At 40.1% G+C, this 19,658-nt stretch overlaps 1 protein-coding gene across 9 annotated transcripts in view; it reads left to right on the forward strand.

The window, feature by feature from the left end:
* The window catches only part of LOC143297908 (uncharacterized), a 69,514-nt gene that overhangs the window by 33,958 nt on the left and 15,898 nt on the right, over positions 1 to 19,658 (forward strand). For 4 of the 9 annotated variants that reach the window (XM_076610455.1, XM_076610462.1, XM_076610457.1 and 1 more), the window contains exons 5-9: positions 6,245 to 6,379; positions 8,425 to 8,703; positions 12,034 to 12,242; positions 14,154 to 14,204; positions 19,008 to 19,576. In XM_076610455.1, the coding sequence (XP_076466570.1) occupies positions 6,245 to 6,379; positions 8,425 to 8,703; positions 12,034 to 12,242; positions 14,154 to 14,204; positions 19,008 to 19,576 (1,243 nt within the window). The remainder of the gene's footprint in view (positions 1 to 6,244; positions 6,380 to 8,424; positions 8,704 to 12,033; positions 12,243 to 14,153; positions 14,205 to 19,007; positions 19,577 to 19,658) is intronic. The other 5 variants (XM_076610458.1, XM_076610459.1, XM_076610463.1 and 2 more) reach the window with 5 other exon arrangements.

The following is a 19,658-nucleotide window of genomic DNA, read 5'->3' on the forward strand; positions in this document are numbered from 1 at the left end:
GTAAGTTTCAGGAGGAAGATGGCCAAGGCCTTTTTAGCAGCAGCATCATAAGCATAGCTTAGTGTGAGTCACTAGGGTAGAATTCACAGATGTTTCATCATTTCATACATGGCTGATGAACAATGCTGTCAGTCGAGAGTTAACGTTTTGATTGTTCATTAAAGTGGAATTATGTATCGTATACATGTTAAAATCAGTATTAGAATGAAATTTGAGGTTCAAGCCTTTCAAAGCATGCTGTAGAAATATTGTATTGAAGTGTGTGTGTGTGTGGTGTGTGTGAGCAGTGTATGTGGTGTGTGTGTGTGTAGTGTGTGTGAGCAGCGCATGTGGTGTGTGTGTGTGTGTGGTGTGTGAGCAGTGCATGTGGTGTGTGTGTGTGTGTGGTGTGTGAGCAGCGCATGTGTTGTATGTGAGTGAGTGAGAGTGATTATTGAACAAGGATGGTTTTTTTTTTAAGCATCAGGTTTTGAAAGAAAATGGTGACCGTAACGATAAAGAATTGACATGTAATTTGACACAGATATCATCCATTCTGCATGTTTGAAGTTTGTGTGGAGTGCAACCCAAGGTGAAGGGAACACTAATAATATTAAAAAAAAGCTGGTCCCTACCCCCTGTCATGTTTCTGTTTTGACATGAAAACTAACCCCTTTGCATTTGTGTTAATGCAGTCTTCTGATTTCCATCCTCCTTCCCCCCACTCCCCCCCCACCCCCCACCCCCAAGCTTTTCTCTTCCCAAATTTCCTGCCCAATTTGAGCTTGTGCTCTGAAAACAGCCGACGAGAAGGGGAAAGCTGACAGACGGTCAGGTTCACCATAATTCTTTATATACAGTATTTCCTTGTGGTTGAGAATGAAACCTGCATAGTGTCCTGCTCAAGTCATTTTCAGCATGGCGATCATGGCCTGTAGGCTTTCTGTGGCAGTGCATTCAGATTCTTGTTCATCAGCATGCCAGGGAAGGGAAAAGCATGCGTTTGAAACTAAATGTTCTTCGGTTGTGGCAGTACAAAGTCAGAAGTGCTTCCCATCTCTTTTCCCCCCACCTCTGTTCAAAGCCTCGTCTGTCTTCTGTTTTTTTGCTGGAAAAAAACATGAACGAAGCAAGAAACGCAGCAGCATTGCGTTGCTTTTAAGTATATTTCATTATTTGAAAGCTTGAGTATATTGCTAAAGCAGTCTCCCTAAAATGTGTGAGGTAGGGCTTAAAGAATGTGTGTATGTGAATACCATAGTTGTTCATTCTTGTGCACTACACTGCATATTTAATTAAAAATGAATTGAGCAAGTCTTTGCACAACACCTTCACATGTAATTGTCTTCAGCATATTATATTCAATCATAGCAGTAAGTAGTCCTTAAAAAAACATCACATTTTAGTTATATAGGTATGTTCTTTCTTTCCCTTGAAGGCAGCGATGTTATTAATTTTTGAAGACTGTTGCTGAGGTGATACAGAGGAAGAGGTTGATTTTATATTAAGAGTGACATTTGGTGGATAGAAGACGCTGACTCACTAAGTTATGCTATACAAATTTTCGTCCTCTAATTTCTCTTTATTTTAATCTTATTTATCATGTTTGAGAGGTGTGTAGTTGCTTACTGACCTTTTCTTTGATTTGATTAACCATGTTGCATGTGCTTATGTTTGTTGTGGTCTTTTTCATTGTGCATTTATTGACATAAAGTTGACATTGTGTAAAAGATAAGTAAGTTTCTCATAATGTTGTAACTTTTGACTTAAGTTGAAAAGTGAATAATCAAAATAACTAAGCAAGAACTGTTCACATTAATGATTGTAAAGGTTTCAAAGGAAATGGTGTATTTGTCGAAAACTAAAACAAACAGCTTGCATTTAGCTGTCTTTTCTTTTCTTTGTTTGTGTTTGAAAACTATTAGGATATTGAATCCAGATCAGTGTATAAATACAAACAAAAATTATTTCTATATCAAATCTGTAAAAACAAAGGAGCTGTCTTGGCCCTGTCGTATGTTTATGATTTTCATATTGGATTTTTTGCAATCATGTTTTGTGGTAGTGTGAAATATAGCCATTTTAACAAATAGCTTTGTTTAAAAAAAAATCATTCTGTCTCTGTTTTGTAGTTCCTTAAGATTTTTTTTTATCAGGGACAAGCACCAGACTGCATGCATGGACACATTTATATTACTTGGTATAATGCATGGGGGCAGATTGATCATGCACACAGAGCATATTGCTCATTTCTGGAAGGAAACAGTTTTAAGCGGTCATTGTAAACTGCAGATGAAGCAGACCAGTACTTTGATTGATTACATCTCATAGGAAGGAATATTATGAAAATGGAGTTTGGATTAATGAAATAGAGGGGAGTTGGGTACAGTGAATTGCGGGAAGAGAATAGGCATTTGTGTGTATGTGGGCTTTGTCAGTGTTTGTGTGCATATTCACAAGTGTGTATGAAACCTTTGTGTTTGTGTGTGCATGTGTGTGTGTGTGTGTGTGTGTGTGTGTGTGTGTGTTTGTGTGCTACTGTGCCTGTGTTTGAACTAATGAAGTCAGAAAAGAAATAGTTGATTGACAGGTCCTTATGCATTTAGTGTCAGAAGAGAAGAAAGCTTTAAGACTGAAGTGGAAAGTTAGAACCGCTGCATGAATGCACATATCTCTCTCTTTTGAGTTGTTTATCTCACTAACACAAGATAACACAAACACTGGTTAACCTGTGTACACATATGAACAAAATGACTCTCACTGTGTATGCTCACCGCTTGCCAGGATTGTTCACTGTACCTCTCATATTGTGTGAGCTCATGATGTAGCTGCACTGGAGCCCACTGCTAGTGTGAATGCCTAACAAGTCTTGCTAACACTTTTCACTAGGAGAGTGCTGCAATGCTGAATGACTCCAGAGTTTTTGTCCTGCACGTATAGGACACCAAATCTGTTTAGCGCTGTATCAGTGAATGATGCTCAGGTGCATGTGTCGAACGCCTGTTTTTGGTTTCTGTTCCGTAAAACACTGTCGTGCTGGTGTTTGAAAACCATGCTTGGAAATTGAACTGCCGAAAAAGAAAAACACCCGAAACTCGAATGCATGTGCCTGTAAGTGTAACTTTCCAGACTGTCATGCTCCATGTTGTGGATCTCTTGCTGGATTCCTGTTTTGTATGTGTTCACATTATTGATGAAGCTGGATGTTGTGGTTAGTCTTTTCATTTCTTCCTTTTACATCATGCATGTGAAAGAGGTAAGTTGAGCTGATGACATGTTGGAAGAGCACAGTCTACAGAATTGAGGGGGAAAGAAGGGTTCATTAATGAAGTACTTTGCATTGTAGCTTGACTGGGGCCATGTTGGGCATGTCCATCTAAGTCCGACTATGACCATCAGGAACAGCAGAGAATCAACTGCTGTCCAGTTATTTTGGCCAGAGTTTGAGGACAGTAGAGAGCACCTTGCCCAAGTTACATCCCCATTATCTCAGCCAAGAGGGCTTCGGGACAGTTGGCATTGGCTATCTAGCCTCCCAAGCTGCAGTGCAATCTTGCCTCCTAGTTAGATCATACAGCTTTCACTTTGCTGTTGGCCCAACTGTAAGCTGAAACCCTCTATCACACACGCACACACACACACACACACACACACACACACACACATACCACCACCACCACCATCACCACCACACCACACAAACTAACACTCAAATGGAAGACTGAAATCACAGTGTGATTCAGTGAACCAGCGGTAGCTACACAGTTGTCTTCAGCCATTATCTGCTCCCATGGTGAAATGTGGTGATCAGTGGGGATTCAGTTTTGTGCCACTGGGTGGGGATGTGGATGTGGGAGGGATGAGGGGAAGGAGAGGAAGTTTGGGGGTGGTAAAGTGCTGTGATTACTTCCAACATGACATTGTTATGTTAAGTGCTGTGCAGTGTCTCAGGTTTCTGTGAAAATGAAACATTTTAGGAGGTACCAGGAACTGAGAGTGTAACAGCTCTTGAGAACTGACACAAAACTTATAAGAGAAACTGTAAACTTTTTTTTACATATGTCTTTGGGTGATTATTCAGAATCCCAAGAACTCTTGTGTTGAAGAATTCATGGGAAAGAAATATTTGGTATGCACTGTACATACAGTCAGTATGCATTGCATTCTTTGTCTTTCCTCTGATGTGTATGTTGGCAACATTACATGGAAAACCAGACTGAAAGAGAGCGAGGAAATATGTAACCTGGAGAATAGAAACTGTATATCTGTATGTACTGCTGATGAAACACAGTGATAAAACCCAAAAGCACATGGATTCAAGTATATTCTGAGGGAGCCCACTGGCAGAGAAACACAAACAGTGCACCATGTTGGGCTGCCAGTGCCAGAGATAGATGTGTTGATGTGAGATCAGAATACCTGAGACACTGTGTTTGTGAATAGTCTTGATAGAAATCCTGACCTGTGCTGATGGTGTAGCTGTATGTGTGCACCTGTTCTGAAGTGATGGTGCTGTTTGCCTTTACAGTGGAACATTGAGTGCATGCTGTGTGCAGGTGGATGCTTGTCATGTTTTTGTACAGCCCTTCTGGTGTGTGTGTCTGTCATTTTGTCATTTCATGTCTGTGTATACAAGACTGCCTCTGTATGCCGAGTATGATGTCATAATGTGCCCGCATGATGTGCCTGTGTGTGTATGACCATGTTTGATTCTTTGAATGTAAAGTATGATGATGTAGGCTGAACTGGTATTGTGAAAATGGATGGGATAGAAGCAGAAGCAGGATATGTCTGGCTGTGATGCACAGCATGTCTTCATTGGAAAGAGTGTTTTCCTAACAAGGGTGGAAAAAGAAGCAATCCCAGACCCAATGCACACAGTAACCAGCACTGCTTGATTTCAGTTTCTCAGCTGGAAAATATGCTGAGAATGATAGGAAGGGGTGTTGTCTTTTCACTGTACACAGAAGCAACCAACTACCAACCAGCAATCCATCCAATCAAATTATTCAGGCTGATCAGCTGACCAATCAAATTAATAAAGAGACTGACCAGTTGACCAGTCAGATCACTAAGGCAAAGCTCAAGGCAACCAACCAAATCAATTTAAAGTCTTTTTCACTGAAATTTCAAGATTTGCAAAACTGTGATTAAAAGAAAATGTGTGGAAATTGATACCCGGTTCCTGTTTTATGCATGGAAGAACTGACTGATCATGAAGCAGTGGGGATGATAAAGGGAGGAAACAAGCTGAGAAGGGACATAATTATTGGGAAGGGGAGGGTGGGTACGTTCAGAAGAAGAAAACCTTTTTTTCCCCTTCCCCCTTCATCACTGTTTGTGTCGTGCTAATCAGTCTGCAGTATTGTTTCTAAAGGACAATGGATTTTAGTAATAAAAAAATAAAAATTTAAAAAAATAAAATTATATATATATATATATATATATATATATATATATATATATATATATATATATATATATATATATATATATATATATGCACCTGCCTTTTGGATCTTGGATGTTTGTTGTCTATTTGTCTTGTGTCTATTCATCTAGCATATTTTTGTTTTTATTAGAGTGTATGGCTGTGGTTGTTTTGTTGATACTGCTTTTGGTGTCTGGTTTTGGTGTTCAGTCATGACCATTGCATTAATTTTGGAAGAGGAAATGTTTCAAAAAACAAATAAACAAAAAGATCCCTAGCCTTCCCATGGGGTTTAGAAGTTTTGTGTGCGTGTATGTGTGCAAGGGCCAGTGGCACAAAGAAGGCAAAAGTCAGTCAAAAGAAAGAAAAATGAATGCCAAGCAGATATGTATATGTCTGAAAATGCAAATAGATTGTTTTGACGTAGAAATGTTCAGTGATATTGCAGCCATTTGAAACATCTTGTTGAATGAAACTTTTATACTCATCACCTTTTGAAAAGTGCAATGAATACAAAATAACATTTTCACACTCGTCTTCAGAGAGACTGCAGGGTCTTGTCTATCTTGGAACTCATCATGTATGGTCATTGCTGAACAGTATGTGCTGTGATTGTCTGCTGTTGTCACCATTGTCAGCTTGTTTTTTGTTATATGTGTGTGGACTTTTTCATTTTCTATGCTGTTAGAAGACATGATTGGTTGCTGCACTTGGTGCATTTGAGGCTTGAATAGTCCGCTGAAAAAACTGACTTGGCTTTGTTTTCTGTTGACATGTGCATTTTGCGGTCATGCAGCATGCTTTGATGTGTTTCTCTCCCCTTGCCTGGCCTAGGACCCCCACCAGGTAGCACTATGCCCGCCGGCAAGCACCTGTCGGTGTCCACCAGTGTGCTTTATCACAAACGACACTCTGACTTTTCCTCTTCCGGAGCACTTAACGTCCCCAACCGCCCCGACTCACTACTGGGTAAGGACTGCTGCCTATGGGGTCATCAGTGGTAACCTCTCCTCTGTGTCAGCTTTGAAGCCAACTCTTTGTTTTCTTTGTGTGTGTTGATTTCCTGTCCTTATCTGTTGTGTTTGTGTTTTTTAGTTTTGACACTGAGTGGTTTATGTGTCTGTGATAGAAGCTAGTAGCTGTTGTCTGTGAATTCGTGAGATCTGAGGTAGGGTTATTTACACATGCATCATTTGTAAACAGCTTGCAAAGAATTAGAACACATTGATTACTCGTTTTATTGATCAACTACAAAATTAATGTCTAACGCTAAGGTTGATAAATCTAAGTTATCAGTAAGAACAGGAAAATTCCTTGTAGTCTTTTGTGTTCATTTGAGTATTACTTGATATTTATTTATTTTGTGTTTACTGATTGGTATTCCTTCCATTGCCTAGCCTTTAATTCAAAATTGTTTCGATTATCTGACTAAATGTTGCTAGGCAGTACTTTGTATCTGTGATAATGGTTATGAAGAACTTGACGAGTGTTGATTCATTCATTTGTTGACAGCATGTAATGATTTTCATGCTGCATGAATTCAAACATGGAAAGTTAAATGTGACTTAAGCCGTTATGCATGTTGCATGTTTTAGTTTGTCCTTGCTTTGAATATTGTAATGAGAACTGTACATTTTTTTTAAACATTTTAATGAACATGGCTAAAGTAGAGGATATGAGGATTTAGAAAGATTTAGTTGATAGATTAGAGAGGCCAATTTTTAGAAAGGGAAGCTGGTGACTGTAGCCCATATCAACCATCCCCATCTTCCAGTGTATGGATTTCCCTGGACTTGTAGCCAGTTACATTCTGTCATTGAGTCGAACAGAGGTGCTTGTAGTGTTTTAATGATCTGCAGTTAGTGTGTAGCTTGACACAACTGTTTCAGACTTGCATACACACATACATGCATGTATGCGCACACTCAAATTACACACTCCACCCACCCAGAGTGCACCCATCCACACACTGCTTTCATCCCATGCAATGGAGTGATAGATTCTTTCTGTGATAAAAATAATTAAATAAATAAAAATGATTTTTTAAAATCCCCTTAAACAGCTTTGAGTCCCAGCAGTGGGGGATGAAAAACATGTCCTGACCAGACCATCCCAAGAGCAGTGTCAAACTGCTGGTTGATTAATGCCATGCAGAGTGATACACACACTTTTTTTGTTGGTGTCAGCTCCATGGGACAAACTATACCGATTCTTTCTTAGTCGAAATACTTTACTCCAGGTTCCCCCTGTCCCCAGTCAGTGCTCATTGGCAAAATGTGACACAGGCTGAAAGTTTGAACAGAGAGTTTGAAATGAAGAATGTTATTTACCATTGCAATAATCAATCCATACTAGTTTCTTGAATTGCGCTGCTGTATAGATTGCATACTGATGACTATCTTCTTTTTTTTTTCTTTTTTTTTAATAAAGAAAAAATTATGTTGTCAATTATGCATAAACCTACTTGTTTCTAAGCTTTAGGAATAAAATGCAGTCTACATGTTTGCATTAGTTATGAATTAATATATATATATCAAAATGATGAACACTGTTAAATGGAGTAGTTTTATGTTCTCTTTATTCAGCATATTAACAGAATGTTTCCTGTGTGCTGCATCATTTCCATTTCTTTGTGTGTGACATTGATAACCTTTCTTTTCTGTGAAATATGTGTGTGCAATATAGCTACTCAAATTTCTTTGCCTAAATACTTGTGTATTCACTGAGCAACTTTCATCTTCTTGATCTTTATATGTCTGTGTGACATGCCTACTCTTACCGTCTTTGGCTTTATATAGTTACATGTCGTCCTGCTTTTAGTTATATTGTAGTTAGAGCTGGTGGTTCTTAGCATGCTGTCTTCACATAACTCTGGTGAACAAACCACACATATCAGTTAGTCCATTAATCACCTGTGTCCCAATCCCCTGTGGACTGATGTGGGCCTGTATTTTATTTCTCTCCCTTCCCCTTGGGTTGTCTGACCTGTGGGCATGGCTGGCTGGCTGGCTCAGCTCTCAACACGATACCAGAAGGCCGTAGATCTGTTCTAGCCCCCTCCAACCTTCAAGCCTCTCGCCCCAAGAGTGTCTTGACCCTTAATGCCTCGTCGGCGGGAACTGGAGGAGGAGGAGGGGTGAGGCTGAGGGAGGGCAAGTCCCAGCGCAACAAGCCCCGCCCTGCCTCCGTGGCCGGCTCCATGCCCAGTTTCGTCAACGTGGACAGCCCCAAAACGTCAGCGTTGTCGTCGTCGTCGTCACCACGCAGCAAAAGTACAGACAGACTGGCACGAGGTAGTGTGTGATTATTGCTGGAGAGTCAAGTCAGCTCCCCTTATACCCTGACACCCCCCACCCCCATCCTCACCCCCTCCCACTTCCTTCCTGATCAGGCTCCCTCCTCCCCATTTAAAGCTATATTCCTTTCAGGGGATTCAAGGGTGCTAGGACCTTAGTTGTTTTTTCTCAAGAGATATCTGGGGGAAATTCGTTTATACTTATTTCCTTATGCACACAGATGTGTGTGTGTGTGTGTGTGTGTGTATGATACATACATATATGTTGTATTTATTTGATTCATGTTTTCTGCATGCTCTTTCCCCACCCTCACCCCCCCACACCTCCTCCAGGCTGTGTATAGCAGTAATTTTATTTGTGATTATTTGTGATACTGTCATGAATTGGGAGGCATGAGCAAAGCATAGTGACAGAACAGAAGCTGCAGGTCATCTGTCTGATCAGACAGCACTGAGGCAGTGTAAGGGTGGCAACAAAGGAATAAAAACATTTTGTCTGTGTCCCAGACTCTTTCTCCAGGCGTTGTGCCTATGGATTTCAGTTTCAGTTTTTCAAGGAGGCATCACTGCATTTGGACAAATCCGTGTATGCTTTACCGCATCTGCTAGGCAGATGCCCAACCAGCTGCATAACCCAACGTGTTAAGTCGGGCCTTGAGTGCATGCATATATATTTGTGTAGCTATCAGAGTGGATTTCTTTTGCAGAATTTTGCCAGAGGACAACACTGTCATTGCCATAGGTTCTTTTTCAGTGTGCCAAGTGCGTGCTGCACATGCAACCTCAGTTTATCGCCTCATAAGCGCTCAGTTTCATTTTCCAATCAGACTCCAAGGCCTGACTAAATGCGTTGGATTAAGTTGCTGGTCAGGCATCTGCTTAACAGATATGATGTAGCGTATATGGATTTGTCCGAACACAGTGATGCCTCCTTGAATAACTGAACTGAACTGCCTCTGGATGGAATAAATGAGATAAGAACTGACCAGGAGAAAGAGTGCAGTTGTGTTAGATGAAGGCAGTTTGCACACCCAGTGATGCAGAGTGCAGTGAGTGAGTGTGGCTCGGGATCAGGGGCGAAAGTGAGGGAATTTCAGCGTCACAGTTACAGCAATGGAGGGGGGGAGGGGAGTTAAAAAAATAAAAGAAAAGAAAGAAGGGTTGCTATTTTGCCACCATGGGACTGCATGGTTCCTAAGCAGGCAGTGGTGTACTTTGCCTGTTATTCTGGCACATTCTATTGCCATGACCATTGTGGCACACTGCTGCTGTTTTCACATCGTAGAGGAAGGTGTTGGTGTGGTGTGTACAGCCACTGATGTTCCCCCCCTGTCTGCCCTCTCTGTTGTCCCTGTCTTCTCTGAAGCAGCCTGTCTTTCACTGTCCTGTCCTTTAAATGTCACCCACCAACATATCTTTTTTTTTTTTTTGTTTTTTTTTTTTGCACAGGCTGTTTTTGTGTGATAAAATGTGATCCAAATTGATTGTTTTGGTGATCTTTGGTCAATGATGTGTATGTGTCTTACTGTCACAGAATCCTTCTCTTTCTCCTTTCTTGGTTTGTTTCGTCGAATGTTACACCTGGAAAAGAGTGTGGAGCTCAGAACATTGTATTAGCCTCAAAGAGCCTTTATTTCCATAGTTTTTTTATTGTGTTTGAAAATATTTTTCCACTTGGCATTTTTCTCAGCATACCATTTTTTCTATTAGTATTCTGATTTAAATTATGTAATTAGAAGTGCTGAGTAGTATGTACTGTCTCTGGATTATGTTGTAGAATTTTTATGCCATATATTGCTTTTTTTTTCATTCTTTTTTTTTCTCAGCTGATGATAAGAGGGTTATTAGGAAACTACTGAAGAAAGTAATCATCAAAACAAGGTTAGCTGAGGAGCAAATTGATCTTTCTTAATGTGTTCCTTTATTACAGTTAACATTAACATGGTCAGGTTCAGTCTTTACTCTGACCTATGAAATTCTTATGTCTTTGAAAACAAAAAGAGGTGATGGTTTGTGGTCAGATAAATTGTAGTATTATGTAAGCATTTCTTTCAAATAACCAAATAATCTTCTGTACATCTGTATTTCTTTTTTATTTCTTTTTAACCTGTACTCTATTTCCCCTCTTTCAGATTCCATCTATCTTACTTGAGTGAAACGTGATCAGTAATTTTTTTTTCTGATGTAAGTGAAGTAAAGAACTTTATAAAAAGATGAAAAGCTTGTCTATTCTCTTGCTTAGGGTTGAATCTTGTATTACTGGTTGTTCTTTTACAAAGAGAAATGTATATAGTATGTTGGTATTGTCTCCGTCATCAAGTATACAGATCGCAAACATGGTGATTCCTGAAAGGATTGTAGACTAAATCTGAGACCGTGAGTTAAATGGGGGAGAACTTATGTATGTAGAGAAGTAACAAAAGTTAACAGATTTCTGTTCATGAACACATCAGATGAAGTGAAGCTGCTGGGCACAGAAAGGGAGAAAAGTTATACAGTCTATTCACGATCACGTTTATGCTTCCTATTTGTTGATTAATCAGCAACTGATCTGAGTTCATAACAAACAATCAGTTTTGTATGTCAGAGGTGAAAGGCAAGGGTTTATAATTGTAGCTGTTTCATTTCAGATTCTGCCCATTTTGTATTGCTGCTTTTAATTTTATTATTTCATTTGCTAACAATTCTAGTCTGTGTTAGTTGTTTTTTTCTCTTAATTTTTTCTTTTATTTCATTAACACAATTGTTTTTTTCTTTTTCTTTGAATTAGTTTGTTGTGGTCTCAGAGAATGTGAGTGAGTGAGTGACTTTCTGTCGATTGCGAAAAACACGCCTTCGTTCATTGGTAGCAGGAGAGGTGAGTGGCAGTGTTTCATGGAAGAAAGTGCAGGTGATAAACATGCTGATACATGGGATTAATATTATCTGCTTTGAATTGGGTAATGAAGCTTGTTTATTAGTTGTGAATAGTTCTACATTTTGTTTCTATATACTGAAAACTGCATTGCCTGCTTTGTTTATTCTAAATAGGAGTTGGTGGAGAGGGAGGGAGGGGAGCAGCTACCTCTTTGTTTTTCTTTTTCTTTAATGGTTCAAATGTTGACATGATATTGGGATTGATTTGTGAAATGTGTACATAAATAGGCATGCCTGTGAACTGCATGATTTTGTGTGTGTGTGTGTGTGTGTGTGTGCGTGATAAAATGAAAATACAGTATATGAATAGATAGGAACTGACACCGCCTTTTGTGTGATCTGAAGGCCAGTTTGTAAACACTTAGTGTCAGAGTGGTGTGACTGAAACCCTGGTCTTGCTGCTCCCTTGCAGACCGGTCCCGGCCCAGAGGAGCAGTGTCTGCCAGCCGAGCAGAGAATAAAGAGGAGGAGGAGGAGAAGAAGAGTTCAGACAAACCCGGTGTGAAGATTAGTCGGAAGACGTTGGAACGCCTGTCGACACCCAGACAGACGCCCACCGTAGGAGATGGGGACCGGAAGGACTCTTCGTCTACTCCCCGACGAGAACCGAACCTTGTCAGGGTAGGGACTCCTTCTGTGCTGAAGCATTGGCTGTTTGTAATTGTTGTGCATGTTTTTTCTTCAGTGTCAGTTCCTTTTGGTTTTTTTCTCTCTCCTCTGCCTTCCTGGTGGATATGTCTTCAGTTTTATAGTGAAAACAGTTCCCTTTGTGGCTTGAGATGCAGGGTAGTGCTTTCAGCAATACAATAGTTAGCGGAGAGTGAAACCCATTACTTTCTGGTCTTTTTTCACAAAAGCTACATCATTTTTAGTAAGAGCTAGTGCACTAATAAAACTTTGGTTTCTTTGTAGTCCTGGATCAGATACTGTTTGGCACATTATTGTTGTCACACAGACACAATTTTATAACAGTGTGTGTTTTGTTTGGTGCCTGAGATAGGTCAGGGTATGTGCAGCCTGTGGGCTGAACAAGTTGGGGAATGTTTTATTGGGGTTCACTTCTTGTGTGCTCACAACATTTACTGCTTGGGGTATAAGTTGAAAATTAAAAAGCTAGCAACTTGGGGGATTATAAAACTTTTATGTCAAGTGTCTTCACTCTGTCCTTGACCAGACCTTTTTTCAGGGGCGAGGGGGTAGGGTTAGGTGTGGACACACAGTGAGTGCTGCAAAATGCAGAGTATTGAAACTGAAGTTTGATCACATATGCTTCACCGTGTCTCACAAGCTAGTCTGTACGCTAGTGTGTTTGCACTACCAACAAATGAGTTTATGAAGTGTAGTTTCAGGGAGAAAACAGTATAATGAAGTGACAGAATTTTAGAAGTATAGAATTAGCACCTGCAGTGAGTATCAATGGTACATAAATAGACCCTTGCAGAAATTACGATTGGACTCTACATTTTGCTTTGGTTTTGCTGGCTGAACACCCCAGGAACAGTACAAAGATGAGGGCGGTTTTCTCTGCTTTATGTTTTCTTTTAGACTGATATCAGAAGTGATTGCTTGTGCATGTTTGTTTTGATGGAGTGTTTTGAGAGGGGTGGAAGAGGTTGGGGCAAGGGAATCTGTATCATGCAGAGGAAAACCGTCAGCCGAGAGAAGTAGTGCCTGGATTGTGTCATGATTGTGTTCCGTGTGCATGGAGGCATGGCCCTGACTGCTGCATGCGGACAAGTGTCCTCTGGTTGGTGTGTAGAGTCGGAATGCTGTCAGCTCTTGGACATGCCAGGCTCTGCTTGTCTTCTTTCTGTACTGATGATTCTGGACCAGAGCAGCAGACAGTGATACAGTGATGCTGTCAGCTCTTGGACATGCCAGGCTCTGCTTGTCTTCTGTCTGTACTGATGATTCTGGACCAGAGCAGCATACAGTGATACAGTGATGCTGTCAGCCACTCACCTCACACACACTGCATTTTGATTGCTTTGATTGAAGCCAGGAATGTTTGATTGCTTTGATTGAAGCCAGGAATGAGCAAAAATAACTTGCCCTCCCCACCCCACCCGACCTGCTTTTTGTTTGTCTTTAAAGTTTATCTCTTTGAAACAACTTTTTTCTGTGAAGGGAACTTTGAAGATGCGCACAGGACACAGAATATCATTTGAATCAGTTTTTTTTTCTTTTTGAAAGAAAGAACTGGAAAGATAAAAAGGCAAGTTTACAGGTTTGAAACTCATGCAATTCAAACCCATTATATCAGTACCGGTATATTTGCATATTGTATTCAAATCTATTTTTGAAGATACAGAAGAAAAAAACTTGGAATGCAAACAAAAAGATATGGATTGCCACTTATTTCAGAGTGGAAACACTTGCCGTGCATGTTATGAGATATTATTTTGTCAGTAATGTGTGTATGCAGTGTGCATGTACCTGTAATAAGATATTATTTGGCAGTAGCGTATTTGTGTGTGTGTGCGGTGATTTTGCTGTGACAGTATGTGCCATGATTGCTGTGACTTCTTGCAGACGTCGCCACGGAAAGCTTACTCCACCTCAAACCTTGCTATGCCTCGGCAGGTTTGTTTTGCCACAGTGTACTCATGTATCCGCATGTATTCTGCATTCAGCATGCTTTTCCTTTCTCCAGTTTTAGTAGTTCACTCAGACCTGCAGTTTGGCTCAGCAGAATTTGTAATGCAGTGTGATTGTAAGATGACTTGGGCATATGGGAAGAAGAGGACAGTTTGTTTTCAGTTTTAGTTTCTCAAGGAGGTGTCACTGTGTTCAGACAAATCCATGTACATACACCACATCTGCCAGGCAGATGCCTGACCAGTGGCATAACCCAGCATGCTGGTCAGGCCTTGAGTGCATGCATATATATTTGTGCACTTATAGAGGATTTCTTCTCAGATTTTTGCCAGAGGGCAACACTTTTGTTGCCATGGGTTCTTTCTCGGTGCATCAAGTGCGTGCTGCACACTGGACCTTGGTTTATCGTCTCATCCGAATGACTAGACACTCAGTTTGATTTTCCAGTCAAACTTGGGAGAAGGGGTGATACTGGGAATTGAACCCTGACCCTCTTGGACATTGTATTGGCAGATAAGCATCCATCTTAACCATTGTGCCACCTTCATTTTCATGAAAACAAAGTTTCATGGTCAAGAGTAGTAGTGATGTGCAGACATTGCACTTTGTTTGGGTAAAGTTGTTGAGCCATACTGTCAGGTGTCCTCCAGAAACAGGTGTTTACACTGCACTTTCAGAGACCTTTTTTTTTTTTTTGCACCGTGTATGTAAACCTACTTTGTATGCTTGTATGTAAAGCTATGCCGTTGATCACATTCTTGTTTTGTTTCATGGTAATCTGGTGCCTTAAACAATGTACATGTCTTCAGCCTAGTATGAGTGGCTCTGTGTAGAACTCTAACATACATCACTTCACTTGACTTGAGGTCAGATCTGCCTGTCCTTGAAATGGAATTATTGTTCTTATTTTATTCAGCAAGGTACATCACTTCACTTGACTTGAGGTCAGATCTGCCTGTCCTTGAAATGGTATTATTGTTCTTATTTTATTCAGCAAGGTACATCACTTCACTTGACTTGAGGTCAGATCTGCCTGTCCTTGAAATGGTATTATTGTTCTTATTTTATTCAGCAAGGTACATCACTTCACTTGACTTGAGGTCAGATCTGCCTGTCCTTGAAATGGTATTATTGTTCTTATTTTATTCAGCAAGGTGAAGAATTATCCCTTGTCCCTTCTTCTTTTTTTCCTTTTTTTTTTTTTTTTTTTTTTTTCTTTAATGGGTTTGGTTATTTCTTACCTTAAAGCAGCTGTGCCTCATACTATAAAGGAGAGTATTCATTTTCATCTTTTTATCTGTACCTAGCTATTTTAGGCTCTTGGTTTAAATTGCCTTGCAGCATAATCTATATATATATATTTGGGAAAACAAAGAAAAAAACAAAGAACTTCCAAGTAGAAGGTAATGAACATGCCAGTATTACATTTACCACATTGAGTTTGGTAAAGCTGGGCTGCCTGTATGAACTTGATTCGAGTTGGTCTGGATCATCCCAGAAATAACTGGGAAATGATTGCTTAAGCACAAATCCTCCAGGGTGCTTTTGAGTGATCAATTCACAGGTAGGAGACTTCCCCCACCTCCCCCCACCCCACCCTTGGACTCGCTGGTGGATTTGTTTCTGTCACTCTGGGACTGAGGGAAAACAGTACTGTACTCTTCTGATCATGTGTTATTTCTGCATGTAGAAATGCACAGATGGACCTGGGTTTCTTTCTTTCTTCCAGGTTGGATGGAAGATGGGGTTTCTTGGTGTTGCTTGTTAGGTTTTTTGTTTGTTTGTGAACTGCTTGATTGTGTGGCCCTGTCTGGTCGGCAAGACAATTGATTTCAGAATAAGACTCCCACGTACCAGCATTCCCTGTCTGTTTATCCACTTTTCTCTCCAACCGTCTGAACCCACATTTTGCCAACTTTTCCTTATCTGTGGAAGAGATGTATTGGATTCAGATTCACCTCATCCAGTGCAGAAACAAAGTAACAGAATAACTTGCACAGATGAGTATCTATATATGCACCATGTATTTATAACTTGTTGGTTGTATCTCATGTTCATAGTTATAATACAGAAGTGTAACTGATCATGATTGAAATGACTCTTATTCAGAACAATCAGTCAATCAAAAACACTTTATTAATCCACATGGGAATACAAGCATTATTAATTATACTTATGTACAAATGCATGGCCATATCATCTTCCATGTTAGAACCAGTTTTCAGCCATGACGATTTGTTCTGTTGTTTTTGTTGTGATTTTTGTTGTTTGTGTGTGTGTGTGTGTCTTTTTGTTCCCTCCAAATAGTGAACATTCTCTTTATGGGACATGGGTGTGGAACTGTTTCTGGAATGAAGAATGCTTGAAAATATCAGTTGTCTACAACAGTTTTTATCTTTGTTGGACATGGGTGTGGAACTGTTTCTACAATGAAGAATGCTTTGGAATATAAGTTGCCTGCAACAGTTTTTATCTTTGTTGGACCTGGGTGTGGAACTGTTTCTACAATGAAGAATGCTTTGAAATACCAGTTGTTGTATGCAGTGGTTTTTATCTTTGTTGGACATAGGTGTGGAACTGTTTCTACAATGAAGAATGCTTTGAAATATAAGTTGTCTGCAACAGTTTTTGACTCACTTGTGTAAACAGAGTGAGTCTATGTTTTAACCGGGTGTTCGGTTGTCTGTGTGTGTCTGTGTGTCCGTGGTAAACTTTAACATTGATATTTTCTCTGCAAATACTTTGTCAGTTGACACCAAATTAGGCATAAAAATAGGAAAAATTCAGTTCTTTCCGGTCATCTTGTTTAAAACAATATTGCACCTCTGAGATGGGCACAAAAAAATAAAAAAAGAAGCCAAATTATATGCAAACTGCATTTACTGTTATATTTATATTTTTTGTATTCTCTAAACTTGGCACTTTGATATGATATTCACAGTTAAAAATTGTAAACCATGCGAGTTAATACCCTTGAATTGATCACGATGAAACGAAAAAATTTCCAGTCTTGACTTTTCTCAAAATGATGTCCTTTTCACTTCTTACGATGTTTAGAAGTACAAGCTTGGCTCAACATGTTACAGGTTTAACAAAATACAAAATTTTCATATCAACTTTAAAACTATAAAACTAGAATGAACATAAAAGAGAAATTGAATCGACCGTGTCGTACTACCTTCCCAGCGGGTGTAACTAAACTTGTACATCTATCTAGATCTAGAGAAAACGGCTATATGTTGCAGTGTGATTGCGGCGATAGCCATGTCTCCTTTACCGCGGACTTAAAAAGAATTTTTTATTGCCCTTAAAAAATTTTTGAATGCCCAAGATACACCAGAATAATATGATTTAAACAGCGTTCTCACTGCGAATACCGCAATTGATTTATCGCCCTTTAAAAAAGTATGTTCAAATATTAAATTTTAGAACGTCAGTTAAGGAGCCACGATAGTGTAATGGGTAAGACAGTTTCTTCTCACCCGAACACGCGGGGTTCGAATCTGGTTAGGACTTTTTTTTTCTTTTTTTTTTTTAACCCGAAGCTTTATAATAACAAATACAGAACACATTTTAACGATTAGATTTTTTTTTTTTTTTTTAAGTGTATCACAAGTGAGTCTTGAAGGCCTTGCCTCTCTTGTTATCTTTGTTGGACATGGGTGTGGAACTGTTTCTACAATGAAGAATGCTTTGAAATATAAGTTGTCTGCAACAGTTTTTATCTTTGTTGGACATGGGTGTGGAACTGTTTCTGGAATGAAGAATGCTTTGAAATATAAGTTGTCTGCATCAGTTTTTATGTTTGTTGGACATGGGTGTGGAACTGTTTCTACAATGAAGAATGCTTTGAAATATAAGTTGTCTGCAACAGTTTTTATCTTTGTTGGACATAGGTGTGGAACTGTTTCTACAATGAAGAATGCTTTGAAATATAAGTTGTCTGCAACAGTTTTTATCTGTCAGACATGGGTGTGGAACTGTTTCTACAATGAAGAATGCTTTGAAATACCAGTTGTTGTCTGCAATGGTTTTATCTTTGTTGGACATGGGTATGGAACTGTTTTTACAGTGAAAAATGCTTCAAAACATTAGTTGTCTGCAACAGTTTATATCTTTATTGGACATGGGCTCTGAACTGTTTCTACAATGAAGAATGCTTCAAAACATTAGCTCTTAACTGCAGTTTAATACTGTAACCTGTTTTTTGACACTTTCCTTTGTGAGCTTAGATTGGTGCTTCGGAACAGTGGTCCAAAGTGGTTTTTATTGTGTTTGATCAAAGAAAAAAGAAAAGTCACAGGACTCTCAGCAAATATATGTTCTGATGAAGTGGCAGCCCTGATTTATGGTAGAGGGTGAGGCCTGTATGACAGAATGTGGCCACGTAGGCTGTGCAGTCAGGAACACCTGTCAGATTTATGAGGGACATAGACATTGCAGTCATACACATAAGGGTAACATCTGCAGGTGATTACGTACTGGGAATGCACATTGTGACGTTCTCATTTTCACACAGCACTGCTATGTATTTATAAATCATATGTTCTTCATTGTATGCTTGTTTTGAAACTTATTTTCTTTCTTGCTTTGCATCATTGTAATTTCTCGCCATGGCTTCTATTTCACTAAACAGGAAGAGAGAAAAGCAGTCACACTTTTTGTCCTAAATATAGCAGACTATTGGTTTACCAGGCAAAAAAAAAAAAAGAAAAAAAAAAGGGAGTTCTTAGGCCTAAGGGTAAAATAACCTTTTGAAGTTGAACAACTCCATGTTGATTGGCACAGAAATCATCGTCGTTCCGGGAAAGGTCGACAACAAAAGAGGTGTCGGCCAAGTCTCAAACGCCAAAGGAGACGGCGGTCAAACCAAAAGCGAAGGAGGCGCCAGCCAAGACAACACCACAGGCCACCAAGCGCACCTCCTCCCCCGCCCCTGCATCCTCCTCTACCCCCAGGGCCACCTCCCCTGCCTCCCACACCCCCATGCGCGTCCTCTCACCCGCCCCGGGGGCTGACGAGGATGGGGGCAGCAGCACCACCACCCAGTCCTGGTCCACGCCCATACCCATGGAAAAGCCAACTATTGAGGTCACTGAGCCCCAGCCCCCCACCACTCCCACACCTGTGGAAATGCCGCCCACCGTGGATGCTGGCCAGGTGCAGTCTACACCTACAGCTGTGGAAAGGTCGATGGAGGAGTCCACCACCACCACCACCACCACCCCCTCGGAAAAGTCAACAGCGGACATCACTGCAGAGGAGTACAAGGCCAGGCTGGCAGAGAAGAGGCGACAGGCGAGAGAGAAGGCGGAGAGGGAAGCGGAAGAAGAGAGGAAGCGGAAGGAAGAGGAGGAGTGAGTTGATGATTTGATTTTTTTGGAAGTATTGAAACTTATTTTTAAAATTAATGAAATCTTCACCAGTGTCTTTTCAGCA

The sequence above is a fragment of the Babylonia areolata genome, chromosome 23 (genome assembly GCF_041734735.1).
Source record: "Babylonia areolata isolate BAREFJ2019XMU chromosome 23, ASM4173473v1, whole genome shotgun sequence".
NCBI lineage: Eukaryota > Metazoa > Mollusca > Gastropoda > Neogastropoda > Buccinidae > Babylonia > Babylonia areolata.